Raw genomic sequence first — 23,099 nt, forward strand, 5'->3', positions numbered from 1 at the left:
AACAGAATTCAGGCAGGACTACAACGAGCAGAACCAGCAATCTAGGATTTTGTTGTTGCCAGCAGCAACAGCCAAAAATTATCTGAGCAACACATGACAAAACTACATGCTGTGCTTTTTTCTGTTTACTTTCACACGGGAGTCAGTGATAACCAAGCTGTGGGACTGTTTTGTGTGTTTCGATGTCAAGGCTCTACAAAATGGATTCCACCTTCCTTTTGCCTGTATTTCTTACTCCTATTATCAGTATGTTACAGTAAGACTATAGAAGTACTTTGGCTCAATGGAGGTTTGAGCTAATGCTAACTCTCTCGCTCTCTGGGAGGATTACTGTCTGGTTTACCAAATGCAGCTTTTGGGAAGAAATCCCTTCATAGATCAGTCCAGTCTATCACCAGGACAGGACAGCACTGCAGTGCGGCAGGACATTTATCAAGGAGGTGCAGATCGTAAAGAAAACAAAGTGATACAATTTTGAAAACATTTGAAAAGATTCTTCTTCAGTGACTCCGTTCTTTCTGTATTTCTAACTCATGTTCTGTTACTAAAACAGTTTTAAGCCATGCTTTACTCAGTAAGTTGGTGCGGTGAAGCTTTGAGCTAATGCTTACATCAGGATGATTACATGCTACATATTGATGCTCCACATGTCCAGTGTTAGTTTAACTATGCTGCAAGCACATAAAAGAGAGCTAATCAGAGAGGAAGCTGAAGACCTTGTTTAAATTGAAGAACAATCATGGCTCAAACTGCAGTGGATAGATTACTCTTCCAGCTAACAATTAGCACACAGTAGTAAATATGTTCCTGCTAATTAATGATCAGTCATGGCTAAACAAAAGCAAATCATTTAAAAAATTTAATATCTGCACTTCAAAGGGTTCCCTTTCACCTTGCATCAAAGACATGGCGCTTGATATCTGACTAAATACGCAAATGGTCAAGCTCGGTTGCAGATCAGGTCTTGGTTATGGACCCATGAAGACTTAAACTCTTTCTGGATACATACTTATCTCTGCAGGCTAACAGATTTATGTTATTCATTCATTTAAAAGTTCAGGTGTTGCAAATGATGTTTAGCAACATACTAGTGCAGACCTGATACAACACAATACTCCCACAGCTAATCATGGAAATCAGTACTGCAATACACAGAGAATGTCTTATAGAAGGACTCAGTTAGACTCAGATGGTTTTCCTTAACCAGAATGTGAGAAGTGCATGAGTGTATGAAGACGACAGGCTTCTCCTCTCAGGCAAATGTGCACCAAAACAGCCCATCACTCTCTCCGTGTGACCTCTGCAGGGATTATATCACCAATTGTATGCAATGACAGATGCCTGTGGTGCTGGATCCTGCCTCATCAGTTCTGCTCAGCAGCTTCATAAATGTGGCAATGGAATTTCAAAGCTTCTTGTGTGATGCATGAGGAGTTGTTATTGAGTATTGATGGTTCATGGGAAAATGATACAGCAGAGTGTCTCTCCATCTCCTCCTGAGCTTACTGCTTAGCCTCCCAGTCTTTGGCACTGTTACAAATTAAAATCTGACCTGATTTGATTAGGCCTCTGGCTCTTAGGACCGCTTTGTGGTTGTACATCATAGTGGTTATATTTCTTCATCTGTACATTGTCTTACCTGCTGATGAGAAGGATGGTAAACACGGTCCCTCCAGAGACAGAGTAAGCCATGGCTACTGAAGAAGAGAGGAAGCCTTGTGGAGTTTATCTGCAATTACAGAACACAAAGGATGGTAATTTGAAGGGGTGCATGCATTGATAGACTAAGAAATATGGTCTTTATTATCTCTGAAAACTAAATATTTGGATGCATCTCAAAAGGGATAACTCAAGATGTGAAGGGGCTTAGAACCTCACTTTTAAAACTTCAAGGTGACAGTTGTTTCTCTGTGTCATTTGGTTGCATTTTACAGACTCTCTCATAGGCACTAGTTCAGTCTTTCTAACATTTTTAGAAATAAAACAGTTGCAAGTAACAGCACTGATTCACCTCAGGGACATTCACGCAGCAGCATAATGACGCTCTTGTTAATGACTTCACCCCAACTGCAACTCCAGCTCTTAGCTTGAGAATGAAGGGAAATGTAAGAAAGTGGTTTCATTCTGAGAGAAAGTTTCTGTTTCCTCTATCCGCCCGCACTTCTTCTCTAGCTCTTAAGATGAAAGCAGGAGCCTACAGAAATCCCTAAGAGGCCAGACACCAGAAAGAATACCACTGCTACAGATGGCAAGCTTGGCTAAGGAGATACTTAATCTTAAGAACAAAACAAAGTTTTGTGCTGTGGTACTATCAGCACACAGATGTAGACTTGACATACAATAAGATTTATTGGTTGTATCATAACAGGTAATGCATGAAGTTATCACTGACAAGTATGCAACATGCATAATGCTTATGTAACACAATATATGCGGAAATAAAAAAGCCAAAAGGACTCCAACAAATGACGGGACATATCCTGACATCTGCAAGTACAACACAGTGGATTTGAATGTCTCCAAGACTGAGAAGATACTAATTAAACTTTAAAAGGATGGAGAGGAGTACACACTACTCAGAGCGGGAGAGTGGTTAGTTACAGGGAGAAGCTACTTTCAGTGCATGTCTCAGAGGACCTATCATGGCCCACGCACATTCCCACACTGGTGAGGAAGGTTAGTGGCTTGTAGGACCTCAGGTGCATGAGGAAATTCAACATGTCCACAGTGCCGCTGAAATCTGCCTCCACCCTCGGAGTGGGGTCTGTGCTCTCTGGCATCATGACTGTCTGGTATGACATCTACAGCTCCAGGGAAATAAAATCCCTTGAAAGAACACTCCAGTGCTGAATGCATCACCCAGACAATACTACAATGCCACGGGATATTCAAACAAGGCATTCGAGGTTCGGGGTAAACCAGATCATGAAAGATGAGTGAGGCCTCAGTCACAAGCTATTCGCCACTGGCAGGACTTTACTTGATGGCCTGGACAGAAAGCTTAAAAAGGAACTCCTGAACTCTTTTGCATCTTTGCAGATCTGCACCTTGCTGTTTATTTCTCATTACGGTTAACCCCCAATTAATTTAAAAGTTTATATCTATTCCATTTATACCATATACTTATATTTTAGTGATATTCAGTTTGACATCGATTTGCAAACAATTAAACATGTGACAAAGATCCTAAATCTTTTGACGAATCTTATTAGATCACATCATTGTTCTCACTCCTAATGCTTTTCTCGGTCGCTGCGAGGCTCACGAGCAAAAAAAAGTATGCAGTCCAAGTTATGGTGTTTTATTATCTTCCCAAATAGTTTAACTCATTTGCTATTCTAAATTATACTTTGCGCATTAGGATTGTGTAATAGCTACAGGGCATCTGACATCTTTCCAGCAGACACTCCAGCAGACATTTTCATAATCTTCAACAGTTTTATATAAAATGTATATCTATGTTTGCATTAATTTTCATTGAAAAATGGATCAAATATTCAGCCATTTACTGTGGTCCCACTGCAACAAACAGGGAACTGAATCCACAACATATTGTAACCATTAAATATATTCAAAGTTTTTGCACATGACTTAAACACAGCAGGAATCCAATAGGGAATGCACAAGAAGGCATACAGTATTACCCCTCTAGTCATCCAGTTGCCTGGAGCCCCTTGGCTAAAATCTGTTAATCTTTACAAGACAGCACATTTACTTGAGCTTTTGCAGGTTGCTGCCGTTATCAATTGCTACACAAAAGTCCCCCTAGGTGAGGCGTTAAAAAATAAACTGTATACCCATTCACCTGGAAGTGATTCAGTCAGTACAGTGCAGCCCTTTGCAGTAAACTGAGGATCTGTTCAGAGGACAATCCACCTATTTAGAGCGTCTTTGATTACGTTTTGCACTGAACACAATAGAAATGCTGATTTATTCTCATAAGCAGACTGATTGGGAGCAGTAACGATAGAAATACTAGAATTGCGGAGTTTACTTGACAGATGCTAGTATTTATTCCATTTTAAACCAAACCAAGCATTTTAACACATACACATTTTGAACTTATTAACCAACCGTGATCAACAGTGAAGCTAAAAGATGAAAGATTTTTAGAAAATAATGAGTCAGCTGATGCCTGCAGATTAATGCCCTGAAGCTTGTATAAGCAGGTGCCATCCTTCGCACATTATGACAATGATCAATTCCATGGTCATCAAGGTTATCAAGGTCACAACTTTGAACCAGTATGGACCAACATGGCTATTACAGAGACTGTGTTGGATTATTTGCACAATACAAACAACCAAATAAACATCAGGGTTAAATTGTTTTAAGAATACATAAAAAAAAACCAGGAAGATCCAGATGTTTAAAACTCCATAAACATTTTTGCCAGATTCACAGAAAGAAAACATACACACGATTCCCTGTGATATTGTATGCATATGCAAGTCTGATTTCTTCACTCATATGTAGCTACAAATGGATATAGAAGCTCTGAAAATTATGTGCATGTAAAAATGCAGCCTGAACTGCAAGTTATTAGACTTGACAATCAAGACAACAACAAAGAAAATAGCGACCTAATGTAAGTGTGAATTTAGGACATTCAGAATGGAAGAGAAGGAAATTCGATTTATTTGTTGGCCTTCGTTCTGAAATCACAAGCAGAGGAACAAAAAAACTGAATGTGAAAAGTAACTCCGAAAAGTAATTAAATTAATTTGCAGGGCTGCTTTTCAACATCAAGAGAAGCCTTCCTGACTCAATTGGCTGCAACTTCTGGAATCACAATTAGCAAAAACAACATTAACAGGCTTTAAAGTTACTCAGCAGTGATGCATGTGAAATTGTAGATAATACAGTGTATTATCTGAGTGTAACCCCCCCCCCCGAAAAAAAGAGAAGAATTATAGATTATAAACTCAAGCTCTGTGAGACTGAATGTTATACATAATCCTTGTCTTTTCATTTTCACGTTATGGTTTTTGTGCCCTGGTACTCCATGTACTGTATAAGCTCCTGTAATCCATGAGTAAGTGTATGTGCGTGTGTGTGTGTGTGTGTGTGTGTGACCATGCCAACGGATGGTCCCCAGAGTGGTAAACTGTGACTTTTGGAATATGCATACAAATCATGCAAAGCTTCCAATCAGGCCTTTGTCACCTCATTTCACCCTTACAAACCACATACAAACTAAGACGAAAGCATGTGCAAATAAAGGGCTGGCTGCTCTAACCCAGTTACATTACAGTACCTTACAGACGCCATCTGTTCACACATATGCAAATCAACCATGACATGGACAATAATCCACCCTCACAAACTCTTGACTTTTGCACCTTTTGGCAAGTCTTAACTTAGGCATGTAGCACCAGATGTCAGTGTTGTTCCCCCTCAAAAGCAGCTGCAATGTGAACATCTAACCAAACAACATGTATCGACTGTTTCTGTAAAACCACCCTTCTCAGAATGTGTTCATGTGACAGATACAACCGATATGTCCATTAGAAAAATATGCAACCTCTAGTAGTTGTGTGAGTAACTGAATGTTAAGGATGAAAATAGTCTTCATTATTGAAGGTTCGTGATGTGAAAAGGGTTTTAGCCCTAATCATTATTGTTTCATAACCCAACGAAACCCTACTCCTTAGATGTGGTGGATGCTACTTTCTTACCAATAATTCACCAATTAATCAGCTGATTGTAAAATTGTCCAGAATTTCTTTCTTTGCCTCTCCTTTTTTTTCAGGGAGGGGGGAGGGGGGTTGCTGGCATCACATTTGACTTTTAATATTTGTAAATATAATTGAGTTGATTAAAATAGACACTGAAAATAATTCCTTGGGACTTGCGTCTGTTAAATAAAGAGTCTTAAATAAATATGTCAGGCAGAACTGCGTCACTTCTTCTTGGCTTTTTTCTCCTTTATTGGTTTTCAAGGTTTCTATCCTATCCTACTGGATAAGTCACACCTATGGCATGTAGCCTTCACACTCCTGGTCCATTTCAAAAGTCACCACTTCCCCTCAGTTAGTCTTATTTATAGAGAACGCAAAGCTGAGGTCACACAGCGGTTTGTTTAGATGCCATATTGTATTTTCACGTGCTTTGAATTTGTCTTTGTATGTAATTTTGTATGTAGCCTATGTACTATAGATCCTGAATTCTAACTTCAGGGTAGTATTTCTACATTGAAATTGTAGGATAAGCCAAAAGAATCTACATATGACTTCATATAAAAAAACTTTTCTGAATCTATTTGGAAGTAACATTATTTCCTTACCAAAATTTTTAAGCTAACATACATAAGCTGAAACTAGTAACTACAAACAGTAGCATGCTAGCACACTCTCAACATGCAGCAGCATGTCCAAACATCATCTTTCTGTTTCATGGTAACTCCTAAACATTTAACTCTGAAGTTAGTAGCAGTGCCCCTACACCTGATAAAACATTTTCATGACAGACTGTGTCCAACAATACACCATGTACGTCTTTCTTTAGAACATACAGTGGGGTGCCACATGTTAGCATCAAAGCTAGACTTAGCTCACTGCAAAGTGAGTTAATCTCAGTTCAGTTTCATTTCAATTCCATGCCACATACTATAATAGAAACCAATATCATACATTTAAATAAATAAAAATTTGACTCATATTTTGGCCCTCAAACAAAATAATGGGCTGTGAATGCCATGTGCTGTGAATGCAGTGTGCTGGGAAGCAGCCAGGGGTTTTGGAAGCAGCCGTTAACACTGCATAGTTAGGAAAGCACAGGTGTTTCTAATTACATTGATTAAAGCTGTGTGCCATTAGGGTATAACTGTTGTGTATTCTGGCTCACTGGCATTAATAACTGCGACAGTATTTTAGCATATACACCTGTGCCTTTCGGTGACAGTTTAAACCATTTGAAAAGGACTTCTCAAATTCATCAAAGTAAAACATTAAGTGAAGATAACTTAAGCTAAATATGTCTACAAGCTTTTTCTTGTTCTCTGTTAAATCTTTGCACGACACACATTAAACATGATTCAGAAATGGTACAGATATTGGATGTTTCCCATGCTGATTTTTCTTTTTTTTTTGTAATGTCACTTGAGAAATCTCTCAGGATGCATGAATTAAACAGACCCCCAAAACCAAACTATTGCAACCTTTTAATACAAATACAAATATTGTGCTGTCTTTCTCTCTAGATTTAAAACGTAAATAACCATTGCAATTAGTATGATTTTACAAGATTAATTTTTCAAAGCTAGAGAGTAATGTGGCACTAAAAAGACATGGAATCATTGTGCCAGTAAAATCCTACTCTGAGCAATCTTTATTACAGTCTTTAAAATCTTGCAGAACCACCTTATAAATATCTCTGTACCAAGTCTACAGCAGTCTGAGAGTTAAACCCTGAATATGGAACACCTCGATATAGCTGTTACTTAACAATTTATCATCATTTGAAATAATATAGCCAAATGCAGCATACCATATGGCTTCATATGCACACATACAGAGGGTGTGCATACAATTTTCTGAAAGAAATCACTTTCACACAATTTTAGGAGAGTCAATTGTGATACAAGTAATATAGCAAGCTATTTTGCATTACAGTACGGCAAAATGTGCAAAGTCAAATACAAATAATAGCATGAACAAAATATAAACCAAGTAAAACTAATCAGACTCATGACATTACTCACTGAATTTTAGCCTAGCTCCTTGGTACTCACTCAGAAATGAGTCCAGCTCCCTATCTCTTTAGATCTTCGATATTTCTTCAGAGATTCCACAAACAGACCGGAGCAAAAATAGCTCTAAAAGAATCACTAATGCGCGATTGATGGAACAAAGTAATGGGGCATATCACTATGTGGTAGAATAGTTTCATGTCTATCATCACTGTCTCTCAGTGACTGTGTCATAGTAGGGTCTTTCAGGCTCTTTCCAGAGTCTAAGCAACATCTCTTGCATAAAAGAGGCTCATGAACTCATCTCCTGTGAGACATGCTCTCAGTCCCACTTTCGTTCCGTCTCCATCTTTCAAATACACCAATGCGCATCTGAGAGAATCATTAGGGCCCGTGTGTACTTTATTGGGGGGGGCATCTCTCCTCCACTATTTCATCTGCAGGTTTATAAGCTCAAAATCAGGATCTGACTTCCAATTTCTCATCATACCAGACAGGTCTCAAGTGTCCATCACAATGCATTATTATCAAGCTGAGCTAACATCACTACTGAAGACATACTGCAAACCATAGGGAGGAAATCTGTAGACCTACAGCAGCAATGACATTGGTGAAGAGGATGAGCTAGAGTGAGATGGGATGGGGACATGATTAAAAATGAAAGTTCGTGCTGAGTGTGAACATGTTGTTATGTGATAATGCCAAAACACTGTGTAACAATAAGATAATTAAGAACTAAGTAATATATAATTGATTTACTAAATGATTTAGGTTTTTATAACATTAGAATGATCTGTTTATATCTGATGCAGTAAGCTCTCAATGTGTGAGAAAAGCCATATTACTGTGATAAAAGGCACTTAGTAATATTTGTGCTCAGAGGGTAAGGATGAAGAAAAACTGATTGCCACTGATTCCTCCCCGCCTCTTTGGGCTTGGTTTTGGGCTTGTTGTTGTTTTCAGAAATTGCCAACAAATATTGGCACATGTAGTTGCTTACTTGGGCCTGCTCCAAATATGTATTACAGCTGTCTGAAATGGAATAGATTGCATAGTTTGTCCACCTAAACCAAGAACTTTCAAAACCCTGCTTCCTGTGTCCCTCTTCTTTGCCCATACAGAGGTGAAAATCAGTCAGGGAGTCTAAATAACAATAAGTGTGCACCTGCTTTGTGAACAATCCTAAGAACTTTTCATTTTAAAATGAGGATATAATACAACAAAGAGGGGGTAAAATGACTTGATTTTGCCTCAAGTGGACACATTGCATGCAGATTTAGTAAGTGTGACGTGTGCAAATAATGTACATTTCACTTTTGCGTCACGGTATTTTCACATTGTAGTACTCTCACTTTTAAGCCTCTAAATGCTTTTTTCACCACTGAGTGCTGCAGGTGTGCTGAAAGAACTAAGGGATATTTCATTCATCATTTAATCAATGATTAATTCCTTATTTTTGTTCATATACAGTCTATCGGTCTGTATATGAACAGCAATTACTTGTTTTTGGCTTATTTAAAATATGTGTCTTTGTTACTGTCACAAGATCTATCAACACCAAATAGAGTTCACAGAATTTATGATAGTTGCTACCTCCAACTTCACCACTAGATGTCAGTAATTGTCACACACTGATCATTTAATTGTAATGAAACATTTAAATTATGTAAAATATAACCTCTTATATATATATATATGTAATGTAAATGTAAATATTCATACAATGGTGTATTTATCATGAAATGACATGTATTTAGTGGAGAGATACACAATCTGATATGAGGCAGGACAAAATTTACATCACGCATTGGCCTTTTAGCTGTGGCATAAAACAGTGAATGCTGCACAGATTATTTTCACTTTAAGGGTAAAGAAAAAAATGCAAGGAAATACGTATTTGGTAAGTTAAAAACTAACATAATCATTAATGCATATGTTTATAGAGACTCCACACTTAAAACTGTACTGAGGACTCTAAGCTGTGTATTGAGGCTTATATAGGCTATCATGTCTGTTCATTACATTTCCTGCCCTTTTAATAGTCGCTATAGATAAGTCGTCCAAGGATGAGTTGCTTTTGAGAATAAGCCAATACTATAGAATCCAGATGCCTTTACACAAGATTCAGTTGATGTTAAGCAGACAAGACATGTATAGATTCAAGTAAAGGAGAACTGACAAAAAAATAATTGGTTGTGCTCTTTCACCATCTGCTAAAACATAATGGATGTGATTGCTTGAGAGCTTCTGGTCTCTACAGACAATACCTTAGTCTCTGGCCATTTATCTATCAAATGTGAGCCTGAATAAGAGCCTTAGGGGAAGAAGTTGATCTGAAGACACATAAGGACACCGTGACAGCACATGGATGGACTATACAAGAAGGACTTCTGCCATCAGATTGTATTAATGATGACATTTGACAAAGCAAGCTCCCATCATACGAGAACCCAAAAAGTGACACAGGTCCTGCTATAATGCATAAGTGCTGCAAAATAACCCTGCACAGTCTAAACTGCTGCTCTGAATTAAGGGCCAAAAATTATAATGTATATGCATAGATAGATAGATCAAGTGTTTTTTCCCCTCATTCGATTTAGGAGGAAGACGCACAGATTTATAGAGCCATGCTCCAAATGAATGACATGAATCACCATAGGCGCCCTTTCCAGTGACACAGCGAAATGCTCTATTTAACATGCTATACCACAGAAATGACTCAAAAAATGAAGCAGAAAGAAGACAGACTAAGAGCGAAAGAAATCAGAAAACAAAGACGAGTAACATGTCCCAAAGACATATCCACCACAAACCCAGTTTGGTGTTTAAGACTGCAGTTTTTCCCAATAAAAGATCAAGAAAAGGATGCATTCCATTTCAAAGGAGACACTCTCAGCTCTGGAGTTTTGATGATAACAGGGAAGCCTTTCCATTATCTCTACAAAACACTATTTATGTAAATCTCCTTCCTCTCCCTTTCCCTCCCTCCTTTCTTGTAACGGCTGAACCGAGCAAGGAGAGCTGAATCTGAAAAGCAGGTGGCACTTTATATTCAACAATTGAACAAAAAGGGGAGATAAAATCTTCCCCCATTCAAGTGTACATTACAAACAGTGTTTATTCCAGTGACTACATGCATTGTCATTTTGGTAAATATAGTTAGTTCAATTGGAGGGGGACTTAGAGAAACTCACCATCAGGCTTCACAGAACATTAACATGATTTTAATTACAGCTTTAATCACAGTGGATTCCAAGCATTGCTGGGAGCATTTGTCTGTTGCTTTAACAACTTAACAGTTTTTATCTGAAGCACGGCTGCTGGGTCCTCTGGATAAGATCTGACTATCTTAAATGTCCAAAGGACACACTGATAAGCTCCGATGTGTGTAGCCTATCTCAGTAACACCCACTTCCTCTAAATTCACACCTATGCCACATCCCTTGAGGGCTTCTATCAAATTAAATCTTGACCTCAACCATCATCAGTCAACCATAAAATCAAATATGAGCCCAGTCAAAAAAAAAGCAGCTTTCTTTATGTTTGACCACGGCTGGAAAAAATGAGGAGAGAAGACGAAGGTACGCCATGTTCCAAAAGTGCCCCAATGGAAGAAAAACGCACAAACAAACAAAGCAAACAATTAAGAGGTTGTCCTGGCTAAGTATAAACTTGTTAACCTTCTAACCCTCATTCACATTAAGCGGGAGAGACACACGCACTGTTGCACCAGCTTGCACAGGCATAGAAGCGGCAGAATTTTGGAGGGAGACGCACACGCGCACAGAGAAGCGCGTGTAGGCAGAAATGTGCGAGATTAAACTTGGTCAGGTAACACAGATCGAGATAATAGACCAAAAAAAGAGCTCTCTATACATCAAAGTTTTATTTGTCAACGCGCTGTGGAATGCAGCGAGCCGCTTCATTCATGGATGCTCTGGTGAGTCAAAAGCGCACGAAAACAAGAGGAGAAAAATCAGGCGCCTTTGCCTGATAAACGCGAAAAGGTGTTTTCATATTTTCAAGCAAAAGAATAGGATGAAGGTTGATGAAGTTAAAATAAGACTTTACCTGCTCCTGCCGATCGCCACGAGCATGTCACACACGTCTGTCAGCGCATCCTGGAAAAATGACTGTAATATAAGAGTTTTCCCTCAGTTTGGCGTTGCCGTAATGTTGACTTCCATTCAGCTCTCTTTCTTCTTTTCTTTTTAAACAGAGCACCTGCTGAACCGCGCAAACAACCGGTTCTGCTCTTTCAGCGGACTCCCATTAACCAGTATGGGCTTGACGCACCGGTGCGCAATGACGCACTCCAGAGAGTCGCAGCTGATTTGGAGTCTCCAAAGCAGCCAGGGATGAATCCCAAAAAACATGCAGCTGTCTGCTGTTCGATTACAGGATGAAGAATAAAACATTGTATATATATATTATACAACTGCAATCTTGTAGATGTGGGTGTTTTTTTGTCCTCTTTTTATTTGTTCACACGAGACAAAGACTAGTTCTGAGAGGTATTTGGTAATATTTGTTCCAAACCTTCCACAGTCACTATCATGTTTTAAATCAAAGAGTGGATACGATGATATTGAAACTCATCCTGTCACACAACACATGCTCAACTATGTGTTATCAGTCCATTTCTATTTTTGCACTTTGAAGAATTCAAGTGACAATAATCATGTCAGTGCACGTTTAACGCTTCGCAGCAGCACTCTCAGCTATTACTCTTTCAGTTTAGTCTCACACAAAGAAAAATGGGTTGCCCTAAAAATTCAGGAAACGTGGCTCACAGTCAACAAAATGGTTGGACGACCTCATACCAAAGTGTTTGTCTCGACAGCCTTTACCACCCTACTGTGAGGGGAAATCGTGAACCTTCCATCCAGGATGCCCCAAGGGGTGTGAGGAGCAGTCAGTCAGTCTGGCAGCAGCTGATCTTGGCCACATGTGTGCTATGACTGTTAGAGCTCACTGCATGGCAGAGTAGGAGAATGCCATGATGGTGGTTGTCCCTTTGTTGGCAAACAGCCAATCATCCCAAGCATGCCTGAGCAGGATGCAGACATTTTCTACCTTTGTTTATATTAGTTTCTACTTCCAAAGAGACTGCACTGCAGCTGACCTCTAAACTAACTGTGGTTGGAAAAAGCAAAAAGAGAACTTCACCATTCACCATTAAGCTTTAACAGAATCGAGCATTGTGCTTTGAAATGCTGTACAATACATGTTGTGCAAAGGGCAAGAATCCAAAACAGAACAGTGAGGAAAGTGGGGGAAAATAAAAACGTATTCATTGTAAGTGATTTTGAGATTCAGTTAAAAAAAAAAAATGTGCGTAAAATAAAAAGATCTGAGGTGTCTGTGCTGATATGTTGTGTTTGGTTTTCATCATACATGCTGCTGTGCATTATGACCAAAAAGTTATGACCTGTTATGAGAACTAAAAGAAAAATCCTCTTAAAAAACTACTTCAAAACTGTAAGCCAAAGTAATTGCCACCCAGAGTGGCACGAGCAAGAGAATTTCTGAGATTTTTATTGCCAGAAATACTTTTTTTCTGGACATAAAATTAGAGGGAATTTTGACATTTATGTCTCTAAGATAAGCCTGCAACTTCAGTAACTGAGTAGTTATCTTGGGCTTAAAGGATAAATACAGCTGGGTGTCATCAGCATAACAACTCATACTGAGTTACAATTGTAACTTGAATGCATTTTCAGTACTAGTCTGAACTCTAGACTAAGTTAATCAAAACTGAAACTCAATATAAACCATTTTTCTGTAAATGGATTGTTGGATGTTTAAAGATGACTTTTTTCATGATGATGAAAAGAGGGTTGGATACGGATCTGTAACTGGCTTAAATATATGCAGATCAAGAATGAGAGTTTTTAAACAATAGCTTAACTGCAGCTACCTTCAATGTTTGTGGCACATAACCAGTTCATAGAGATAGATTAATCAGATTTAGTACAAAGGTGTTGATATGAGGTAAAACATTCTTAAAACGTATTGTTGGGATGGAGTCCAACAGACATCCTGATGTTTAGAGGCCTGGATTTCTGACATGAACTAAACAAATCTATGGGAAGGAAACAGTTTAAATAATGGTCTGCACAATTTTATAAAGTTGAAAGTTTCTTTATGTTAAACACAGAGGCTATATGAGCAGCAGGATGGCAAAGGGTTTTTTTTCTGTCTGACAAGATTTTTATAGTGAAAAAAATTCATCGCATCAGGGAAAACATGCAGTGTTGGCCCCCAAAGGATTTTAAAGCTATATATTATGATGCCATCTTTCCAGGGAGAAAGGACTGTGGAATTTTCTCAATTTCTGTTTAATTGTATGCAAGTGTGTGTTGTACGAAAAACAATATCTACTCTGATTCAGTACTCTCATCAATAGTGGAGTAACAATATCAAGAGCTAAACGTAGAAACGCTGCAGCAGTTTTAGACAATCCAATTGAGTGGTAGTGTAGTTTAAAGAACTGCCCCTCGAGTATTGATATATGGGGTTTCAAGAAATGGTAGTCATAGTAACTCTGTTCCAAAGAACCAGGTGGACCTGAGAGCAGACACTAAGGAAAGACGAAAAGCTTAAATGGAATTTATTGCCAACCGAGGTAAATATGCGTTCACAGGGACTCATTGAGCAGGGAGGACAGAGTAGCGGTGACAGAGTTTCAGGTAGGCACAACGCCTGTGATACAGGCAAGCTTAACAGTAAGTAAAATGCAGGATTTTAGCATAGAAATGTGCAAAGAACCCACTGAGAGATGGCCTAATTTGAGTGTTTACCACTTGTGCAAACAATGATGAGGCAGGGAACAGCATAAAGCCCAGTGAGTATACACTGCCTGCTGATGAGGAGGTGTGGGGAGTTGGAGGCTAGTGGAGAGACGTTCCACTGACTGCACCCAGGGAAACAGACAGAAAAAAAGCCACAATTTCCTTTAATCTGGTCACATCACTGTCAGACTATGGGAATAGATTTTCTATTGCTTGTCCCTCAATAACTCTTCCCAGATTGATGGGCAGAAACCACTGCTTCTCTAAGATAATTGCTGCTGTATTTCCTCCTTGGCTTTTTCTTAACACAGGCTTTAATGTTCCAGACCAGTAAACTACCAAAACTTTATCACAGTTGATGATGATGCATTTGATGCGCAGAACATGTCTGCTACCTCCCCCGTTTTCCCATGGAAGCAATTAGAATGTACTTCATTTTTTTACATATAGCTTCTGCATTTTGGACCTGGAGTTTTTGTTAAATATTGTATAACATGGTATAATACAAGTTGTTGTTCATCTGAGGTTGTATTTATCGAATTTCAAGCCCTATCTGCTGCTCTTATGTCCCATTACATAAAACCTTAGGAGTGAAAGAGGTTGTACTTTCTTTTTCACATAACTGTAGTTGCAATAAACGCACTTGCTATGGGGAACTGAAAATATCAAAAGATCAAAGTGGAAGAGCCTCGCGGCTCACATTGTTTAAATGTGACATCTTGGCCAAGCACTATTGTTATGTTTCACTCTGTCTGTCAGTCTGATTTTGTCTTTCGATTATAAGTATTAGTACATTTAGAATAGGGCAAGAGTAGAGCTGATATTTTCTCCCACAAGTGTAAGAACGGGATTGTTGTAATACTGAAGAATATTACTGCATGAAAAATGTGCAATTCATTAATTTCACTTACAAGTCAACAAATGCAGGGTTTTTTCACCCTGTGTTGACATTATTACCACCAACCCTGTCTTGTTGTCCGTATAGTGCATGATAGTTGCTTGTCTAAACTTATTCTGAATGCTTTTAAAGTTTCAAATGTGGCTCTCCTTCTGCAGCATGTGCAGAGCAGGGAACAGGGGAAAACTTGAAGGCCATCCTTTCCCTCCAACAACAGGCCTATTTGTGATAAATCTCCCTCTCATAGCTCTTCCTGTCACGTTTGAATCCGTCCGGGATCTTCCACCTGAGCCCTCATTCATCGGCTGCTGCTGCTGCTTTCAACGGAATGATTTAGGTCAGGGTTAGGTGACCATGTGCATGTTTTATACATGATTTATGAGTGCAGAGTTCCATCATTTAGAGCTGGGTCATCATAATAGACTAGGTTAACAAAGGCAAGGCTTTGTCCAGCAATCTTGAACTCTTAAATGATGAAATGTAGAATCCATTACTCATACTGAGTGAGATAAAAGTGAGTGTATATGTAGAACTGAGGAAGATGTTCACATTTATTCGTCTTGTATTTTTGTTCCTGGCTGCCAGAAGGGCTCAGCTGCTACTCAAACATAGCAGAGGATTGTCTTTTTTTCAACATTCATGCCCTATTTGACCACAAAGCTGGTAGATATTGCTTTTGTTAATGCAATATTAGTATGGCCACACTTAAAGCAACACTGGGATAAATGCTTTTCTTGTATTAAAAATCATGTGTTTATAAAATGGGTTTCAGTCAGTTGCAAGGTAAATGTGCTCATCCCCACAGGGGGCTGGATTTTTGTTGAACATTTCAGAGATCACTCATTCACAATTTATGGCACAAGCACCAGAGTATGCGCCTCACAGAGCTATATCCCTGTTGTCGACATTGCAATTGTGATGGTAAATTTTATGGCTCAGAACTGCTTAAGAAACCCCCGCAACAGACTTTCCAGTCTGCATTAACTATTTGTCTCACCCATACACACTGATTGTTTTAAACTATTTGTCTCTTAATTATCAATGAAACCACATCCTGGATCCAAAGTGTGAGACATTCCCCCGGGGGGTGTGGTAAGGAGATGGTCGAACAATACACACCCAAAGAATAAAGCCCCCTCCTCAGGTATAAATGTTTTGGAGTCCGGGGTCTTTTTACAACTTAACACTGAGTGGTGTGGACTGACCTTTTCCGGCCGGCAGAAAAAGAGAAGCCTCCATTTAATTTTCTCATCAGAGGTATTAGGAAGGAAGAAAAACTTCCACCACACAATCTACCCCTGACTTGGAAAGATGAGGATATTTATCCATTACAATTTATTTTCCATTAAGGTATGATACTTCTAAACCAACAATAACTGAGGAGCCAAACACTTGCTCTTCAGAACTGAGAAGGAAAGGTTTCTCTGTTTTAAAGTGAAAATCAGGGACTCCAGTAGAGCATGAAATATACATCAGTTGACAGACATTGCCGGCCCTTTTCAAATTGAAACACACAGTTTCATATTATTGATATTTTGTTCTGGAAGTTGGATTTTCCCTCACAGAAAATGAAGCCTCTTGATGATACATAACAATGGCATCATCACACAGTTCCTCAAGCGATTTCCTCAGTGAGCTGCTAGTTTGTGAAGTGCATTGCTGGAAAGTCGATGTGTACTGTTAGGTCCTGTTTTCTGTGTGTGTTTATGTATGTGTGTGTTTGTGTGTACTTTCTCTGCTGTGCTAAACAGGTGCTTTCCTTTGCCGCACCTGCAGCAGGTGATTGGGTACAAGTGTCTGTACTCTGCTAATGAGGAGCAGAGTGTTTGGAGAGGCCCTGCAACTGGTTTGAATGGGCTTTATGGCAGTATGTGGGTTGCAGGTCTGCGTTTAGGGTCTTTTCGGTGAGTCCAGGGGCCTGTGCTCTGATGTAGGATTAGTGGCAAGGTAACTTCAGGTTCAGCTATGTAGTTTCCCTATCATGAAGCTTGTTCACTTTTTACCAGGTTGTAGCACCATGGTGACTTACAGGTTAGGTTGTATCGCCGTGGTGATTAACAGGTTAGAGATGAGAGATCAACACTCGTAAAAGCACTGCCTCCCAAGCAATCACTTCTCTTAGAATAATAAAAGACAAAGTCGTCAGTGCGTTAACAACGAGAGAGTGAGAAGTGATGAGAAGACCAATTATGCCGTTTGGTTTTGACTCTAAGGCATTGTCAATAGAGATGTGTCAGCCAAAGAGAATGTTTATGTAGCCAAAATTAGGAATTAATTACTCAAAAGCTTGTTTTTGCTGACTTTGAAAGATCTAAAATGAACTTCAATGTCTTATTCATCAAAATATTCACTGAAATAGAAAAGATTTCCTTGTCTTTTCTCATACATGATAAGTGTGCAGTGTATCAGAGTTGCAAAATTGCATCAACTGATGTCCGTCTGTTCATATTAGGGTTGCCAACAGTCCCTTGAAAAACGGAACAGTTTTTGTGTTTTTCTTTCTAAATACGAGACGGTTTGCAACCATAGTTCATATTCATATACACAATGTTTAAAAGTGCATTCATATCATTCCACAACTAAAAACCCTTTTGTTTAGCATTTTAGAGCCTGGGTAACAGATAATGAGCTTACATTACAAAAAGCCACTGACTGTTTTGAATTGCTTTCATTTTTGTTCTTTTGGCCTATTTGCTGCAAAGAGAATTTAGAACAGCTGTGGTTATATCTGACAGAATAAGACTGAAACTTTGTCAAATACTTGAAGAATACATCAACATGAATTCTATTTGATATAGAAGAGATCACAAATCGTTTCGGTTTACTAGCACTTTAATGACATTACACTGACATTGATCAGCGTTTTGATCATAAATCCACAATGATGGCTGCTTGCTTTCTTTTTCTAAAATCTTTTTTTGTCAGCTTTTCGTCTGACTTTGGCTGCAGCAGCCGCTTTTCAGTCGGAATTATAGGTTATGATTGGTCAGCTGATGCCCACTCCACCCATTTCACGTGAACACGCCCTTATCCAGACTGGAAAAAACCTGGAATGATTTATCAAGTTGATAACCAGCATTGTGGTATCACAAAGCAAGATCTCCATTGTTAGAATCAATTAAACCAGATCACCTGGGTACCCTAGAATACTGAAACTGCTTTGTAGTCCAGACCTTAGTTTGGTGTCTTTGCTCACTTTTTAGTGGGAGGATGTTGAAAGGAGGGCATTTTTGAGTGTTAGTGGCTCCTTTTGTGAAGTGGTTATGAAGTGGTAAGGAGAGTGGTAACAGTCCACTCCTCTTCAAGCCAGGTTTTCAATTTACCAAAGACTTTTTGCACTGTTCTAAGCTGTGATTTAAAAAAAAAAATCATTTGACTTATTAATGAATGATTTATCCATGCATGTAAATTGTCTTTTTTTCACCCAGCAATCATTCATTGTTAATCTCCTCACCCCTTAGCCAGTCTGAGATTGGCCACCGCCGAGTCCAGACCGTAATCCTATTGAGAATCTTTGGATTGTGCTCGAGACAACTCAACACTGTCATCCGACTCTCTCATCGTCAATACAAGGTCGTAGTGAGAGATTAATACAACTCTGGCTGGAAATAAATGTTGAGATATAGCACAAGTGTATTGAAATGATGCCACATTGGAAAAAGTGCTGGAATAAAGCTAAAAGTGGTCCAACAATATATTCAAGTAAATTACTTTTTTGTAGCCAGACGGAATATAAGCGAGAAACAAATAGAGAATACAACTAGTTGAGTTAAGGATAATAAAAACATAAAAAGCACCGTCGCAAGAGGGTTCCAGGTTCAACTCCCAGCTGGGGCCTTTCTGTGTGGAGTTTGCATGTTCTCCACGTGTATGCATAGGTTCTCTCCGGGTACTCCGACTTCCCACCGTTTTTTTTTTGGTGCAAACACAGTGTGTCAAACACAGACACAAGACACAAGATTGCGTTGCTACAGACACAAGAAGTAAGGGATGATACATCCTGATAAATAATGGCAGAATTGGATTTTGAACATATTTCCTTGGCAGAATGTCTTAAATTTTATCGCTCAAGCTCGTTCATCCTCATTACGTAGTTGCATTTCTCAAGAATCCTCATGATATCAAAGCCGTTGTGTCTGGCCTCGCAGGAGCTGCAGAGCACCCTCATTAGACAGATGCTGGTGCCAGAGGGGACCCTGGTATCTGGGGTAAAGTGTTAGTGGCCCTCTTGCTTTCTTTCTACAGGAACAGATGTCAGAAGGAGCAAGACTGCTTGTCATTCCACCTAAGATTCCATCCTTTCGAGGTTCGGATTTGTTCGTTTTGAACTGTTTTTGGGAGGACTGCTTCTGACACCGGCACTATGTAGCCGAGACTGGAATGACCCTGTGTCTCAGACCAGCCTCAGTGGGTCATTGGTTAATCACCTCGTGCATGTTGCAATGGTGTCATTAGCAGAGAAAGTAATTATGGAGCTAAAAATTTGTTTCAAAGTCTTGTTACTCTATTAATTTGGGGTATTTTGCATAGCTGGAAGGGCTGTTAGGCCATTAAAAGTAGTTGTGCACCCCCTTTGTAAAAGAGAAACCGATCATCCGAGTAAAAGTTGTGCAAAGCCACTATTAATTTAAGCTTTCAAACAGATAGAGGTGTGAAATGTATAATTGGTTGACCCAACACATTTTCCTGTTCCCTTCCTGTGACATCCTTCATCTCTCCCCCCTCTTTGCAAATAGGTCCTCATTTGATCCCTTGCTCATTCGGCCCTGATCTCTATCTTTGTCGTTACTCTTTCTTTCTCTCCAACTTTGTTTTACTTGCACACACACAGAGAGAAACCTTGGGCAGAAAGAATATCCAGTTATAATCGAGACTTGCTACCAATAAACACATCTTTGCAAAGGGGAAAAGAACAAACTGTCCTTTAACTTTTACAAGTAGCATTCTTTTTTCGAAGTAATTAACTGTCAAAATAGCCTTCGGGGTTACAGCATCTGTTACTCTATTAAGCTGATCAACTGGACTTAATCATCACACCAAAGACAGCAGTCCACATACAACCACAGTATTTAACCACACACATGTTGATGCAACCACAGAGACCAGGAAAACATTAATAAGATGAAAACAAACATCCCACCTCCACATAGTTGTGCTCAAATTGAACTAAAATGAGTCCAACGGAGACCACCATCCCACCTGGACTTGTTACAACTTAAATGCTTTTCTAAACTATTGCTGAATAGGTTTAGCAAGAACCAGCACATTTTCCTGTTCCTCTACTTAAGAGATGTGTTACTGTTTAGATGCCAGAACAAATGTAATTCCAGTTGCTGCAGTTCCACTTAAGGTTTCAGAGGAAAGCGATAGAAATGGTGGGATGTTCAGATGCAGCCATGGTGTGCTCATGTTTTATTTTCTCATATCCAAGCTTTACGTACATTACCTACCTTCTCTATGTTATGTCACGCAGCAACGTTATATTTATACCGCCTGCTCACTACAAACCAGCAATGCCTTTCTTAAAACCGATGTGTATTTTGGATGTTTGTTTCTGTAAGAAATAGCATTTACCTGCTGTCTTGAGAGATAAGAAAATTCAAACCCTGACATCGCCTCTGCTGTCAGAAGAATGAGCCTGAAGGCAATCAGTATAGCTCTGCATCAAGACAGAAAGTAGGATGTCGACCTGCTGTTACTATTTCTTGGCAAAAAGCTGCTGAGTGCAACAACTTCTGTAAAATCCGTCATCACTGCAGGACGCCAGAGAACCTGGGGAGATGCTGCACAAGACAATCTGGGCACACTGATAAAATGTTGCTCTTGACACTCCTTTAAAAGCACATTTTGTAAATGAGCTTGTAAAATGCCTTCATGGTGATCTTTTGAGATTTCTCCCTTGCATCTCTCTCTCTAATTGATATCAAATCAAATCCAATCTCAAGACAGATTGTGAAATGTGTAACTTGGTTTACAATAAAGGCTCATAAATTTCACTGACAGTACTCCCTGCGCAGGTACAGCTTAAGTTTCGATTTATCAGCATGTCAATGTCCTTTCTGTGATTGAGAGAAGTGGGAGAAGTCAACATTTCACTTGGCCAAAAACTCTTGTAAAGTCACTGCCTGGAAAGGCACTAGTCATTGAATTTTCTGAATTTGTGTTCAAGTAATTGTTAGGTCGATCTAACATCTCAACTTTTCTGTTGTCCTTCCACTAACGATTTCAATCATGACAAACTGTCCCTGAGAGAAAACAACAGACTGGGGAGAGATGAACATCTCAACATTTACAACCATGGAATGTGACACTACTACATATCGGACATATAAACTAATGCATGTGTTACACATTTTCTGGTAAGACTGGTAGGCCTATCTATTTATCTATCTTCACAGTTCTACACTCTTATTATCACCATCACTGGGTTCATATTATTCTTCCGGAAAAAAAAAAAAATCTGTTCACTGTTACAGCATCAGCAAGTGCGCTGCCAACAGGCTTGTTTTGTTTGACAAATTGACCAACTAAATACTATAATTTACTGAGCCAAATGTACAGTGCTTTTGGATGGTGTACAATGTGCTTTGTTTCCATGGTGACATTCTAACTATTCTGCACATTTTCGTCTATGAGTATATTGGTGAGGAGGATGCGAATGTGTTTGAAAAACAACAATGCCGAGCTCAGCTGTTAAACGGGCTGAGGTTTAGGTGTCAACATTGCAAAAAAAATAAAGCTTCAGGAAAGTGCAGCATCAGCACCACAGGACTGTTACAGTGTGTTGTACCTGGACAAATTTTTAGGTGCATAGCAGCTGTGCGACAGAGTGAAAAGTGCCTGACACTTATTTTGTTTGCATCGTTGACGTCCTCCTCATCTGTCGCTTTTCTCCAACTTCTCATCCACTCCTGAATAGTTAGTCCCTCCACCTTTTAGGTTAGTCTGGAAAGTTTTCGAAAGAAATTAAAAAGCAACACCATATGCTTAGAGCTTAGAGACAGGTTGCACCTCAACCACCTATTGTCTCCACTCAACAGAGGATTCAGTACGTCTGAGTAAATAATGTGATGCAAACGACAATAGGAATATTTTTTAAAAATCACCTCATTCTCCACCTGTTAAAAAAGTTGAACATTTCTGAGCTGAAAAAATCATAAAATACTATTCTTAGAGAGTGAGAACTGTAGCTGAATTTCATGCACAGATTCAAACAAACTGCGAATACTGCATCTCGATCACTGCTAGCTGACACAGAAAAGGCTCAATGCAGTGATCTCCTGGGACAAAGAAAACTTTTTTGATTGGCTTCTGGTGCACACAAAGGTTTTCTGCTGCTGCTTCAGTTTTCTGTGACATTCCGCAGCGTGTAAAAACAACAAGATGGTACAGAGAAACATGTTCAACCAGCAGTCAGCTAAAGGGTCAACTCACTGGTCTGGGACCACTCACAGCTCAAGCATTATTGTGAGTGTACTGAAAGCTAACCCTGGTAGAGTTCAGTCAAATATGATGATTCCTTGGCACACACCTGATTCTAAGCATAGTCCACATATATAGTATAACCTACTTTGATGCGCGTCTTTGGTCATTTTTCTGTTTGAGCACCAAATTGTGTTGTAGTTTGGATAATTGCCAAGCTGATGATTTGAATTGATGCAGAAGGCCTGGTAGTGCTTCACCATCTTGATTCCATCCATATGTAGAATCTTCCACT

At 39.2% G+C, this 23,099-nt stretch overlaps 1 protein-coding gene across 1 annotated transcript in view; it reads right to left on the reverse strand.

The window, feature by feature from the left end:
* Positions 1–11,970, reverse strand: part of LOC140313363 (gamma-aminobutyric acid receptor subunit pi) — a 53,350-nt gene extending 41,380 nt beyond the window's left edge. Inside the window, exons 1-2 of the mRNA XM_072391438.1 lie at positions 11,762–11,970; positions 1,640–1,729 (exon numbers count right to left, since the gene is read on the reverse strand). Coding sequence (XP_072247539.1) covers positions 1,640–1,692 — 53 coding nt within the window. The 5' untranslated portion in view covers positions 1,693–1,729; positions 11,762–11,970. The remainder of the gene's footprint in view (positions 1–1,639; positions 1,730–11,761) is intronic.
* Positions 11,971–23,099: the final 11,129 nt, after the last annotated feature.

Source organism: Leuresthes tenuis, unplaced genomic scaffold (assembly GCF_036924035.1).
Source record: "Leuresthes tenuis unplaced genomic scaffold, fLeuTen1.0.hap1 SCAF_8, whole genome shotgun sequence".
Lineage (NCBI taxonomy): Eukaryota > Metazoa > Chordata > Actinopteri > Atheriniformes > Atherinopsidae > Leuresthes > Leuresthes tenuis.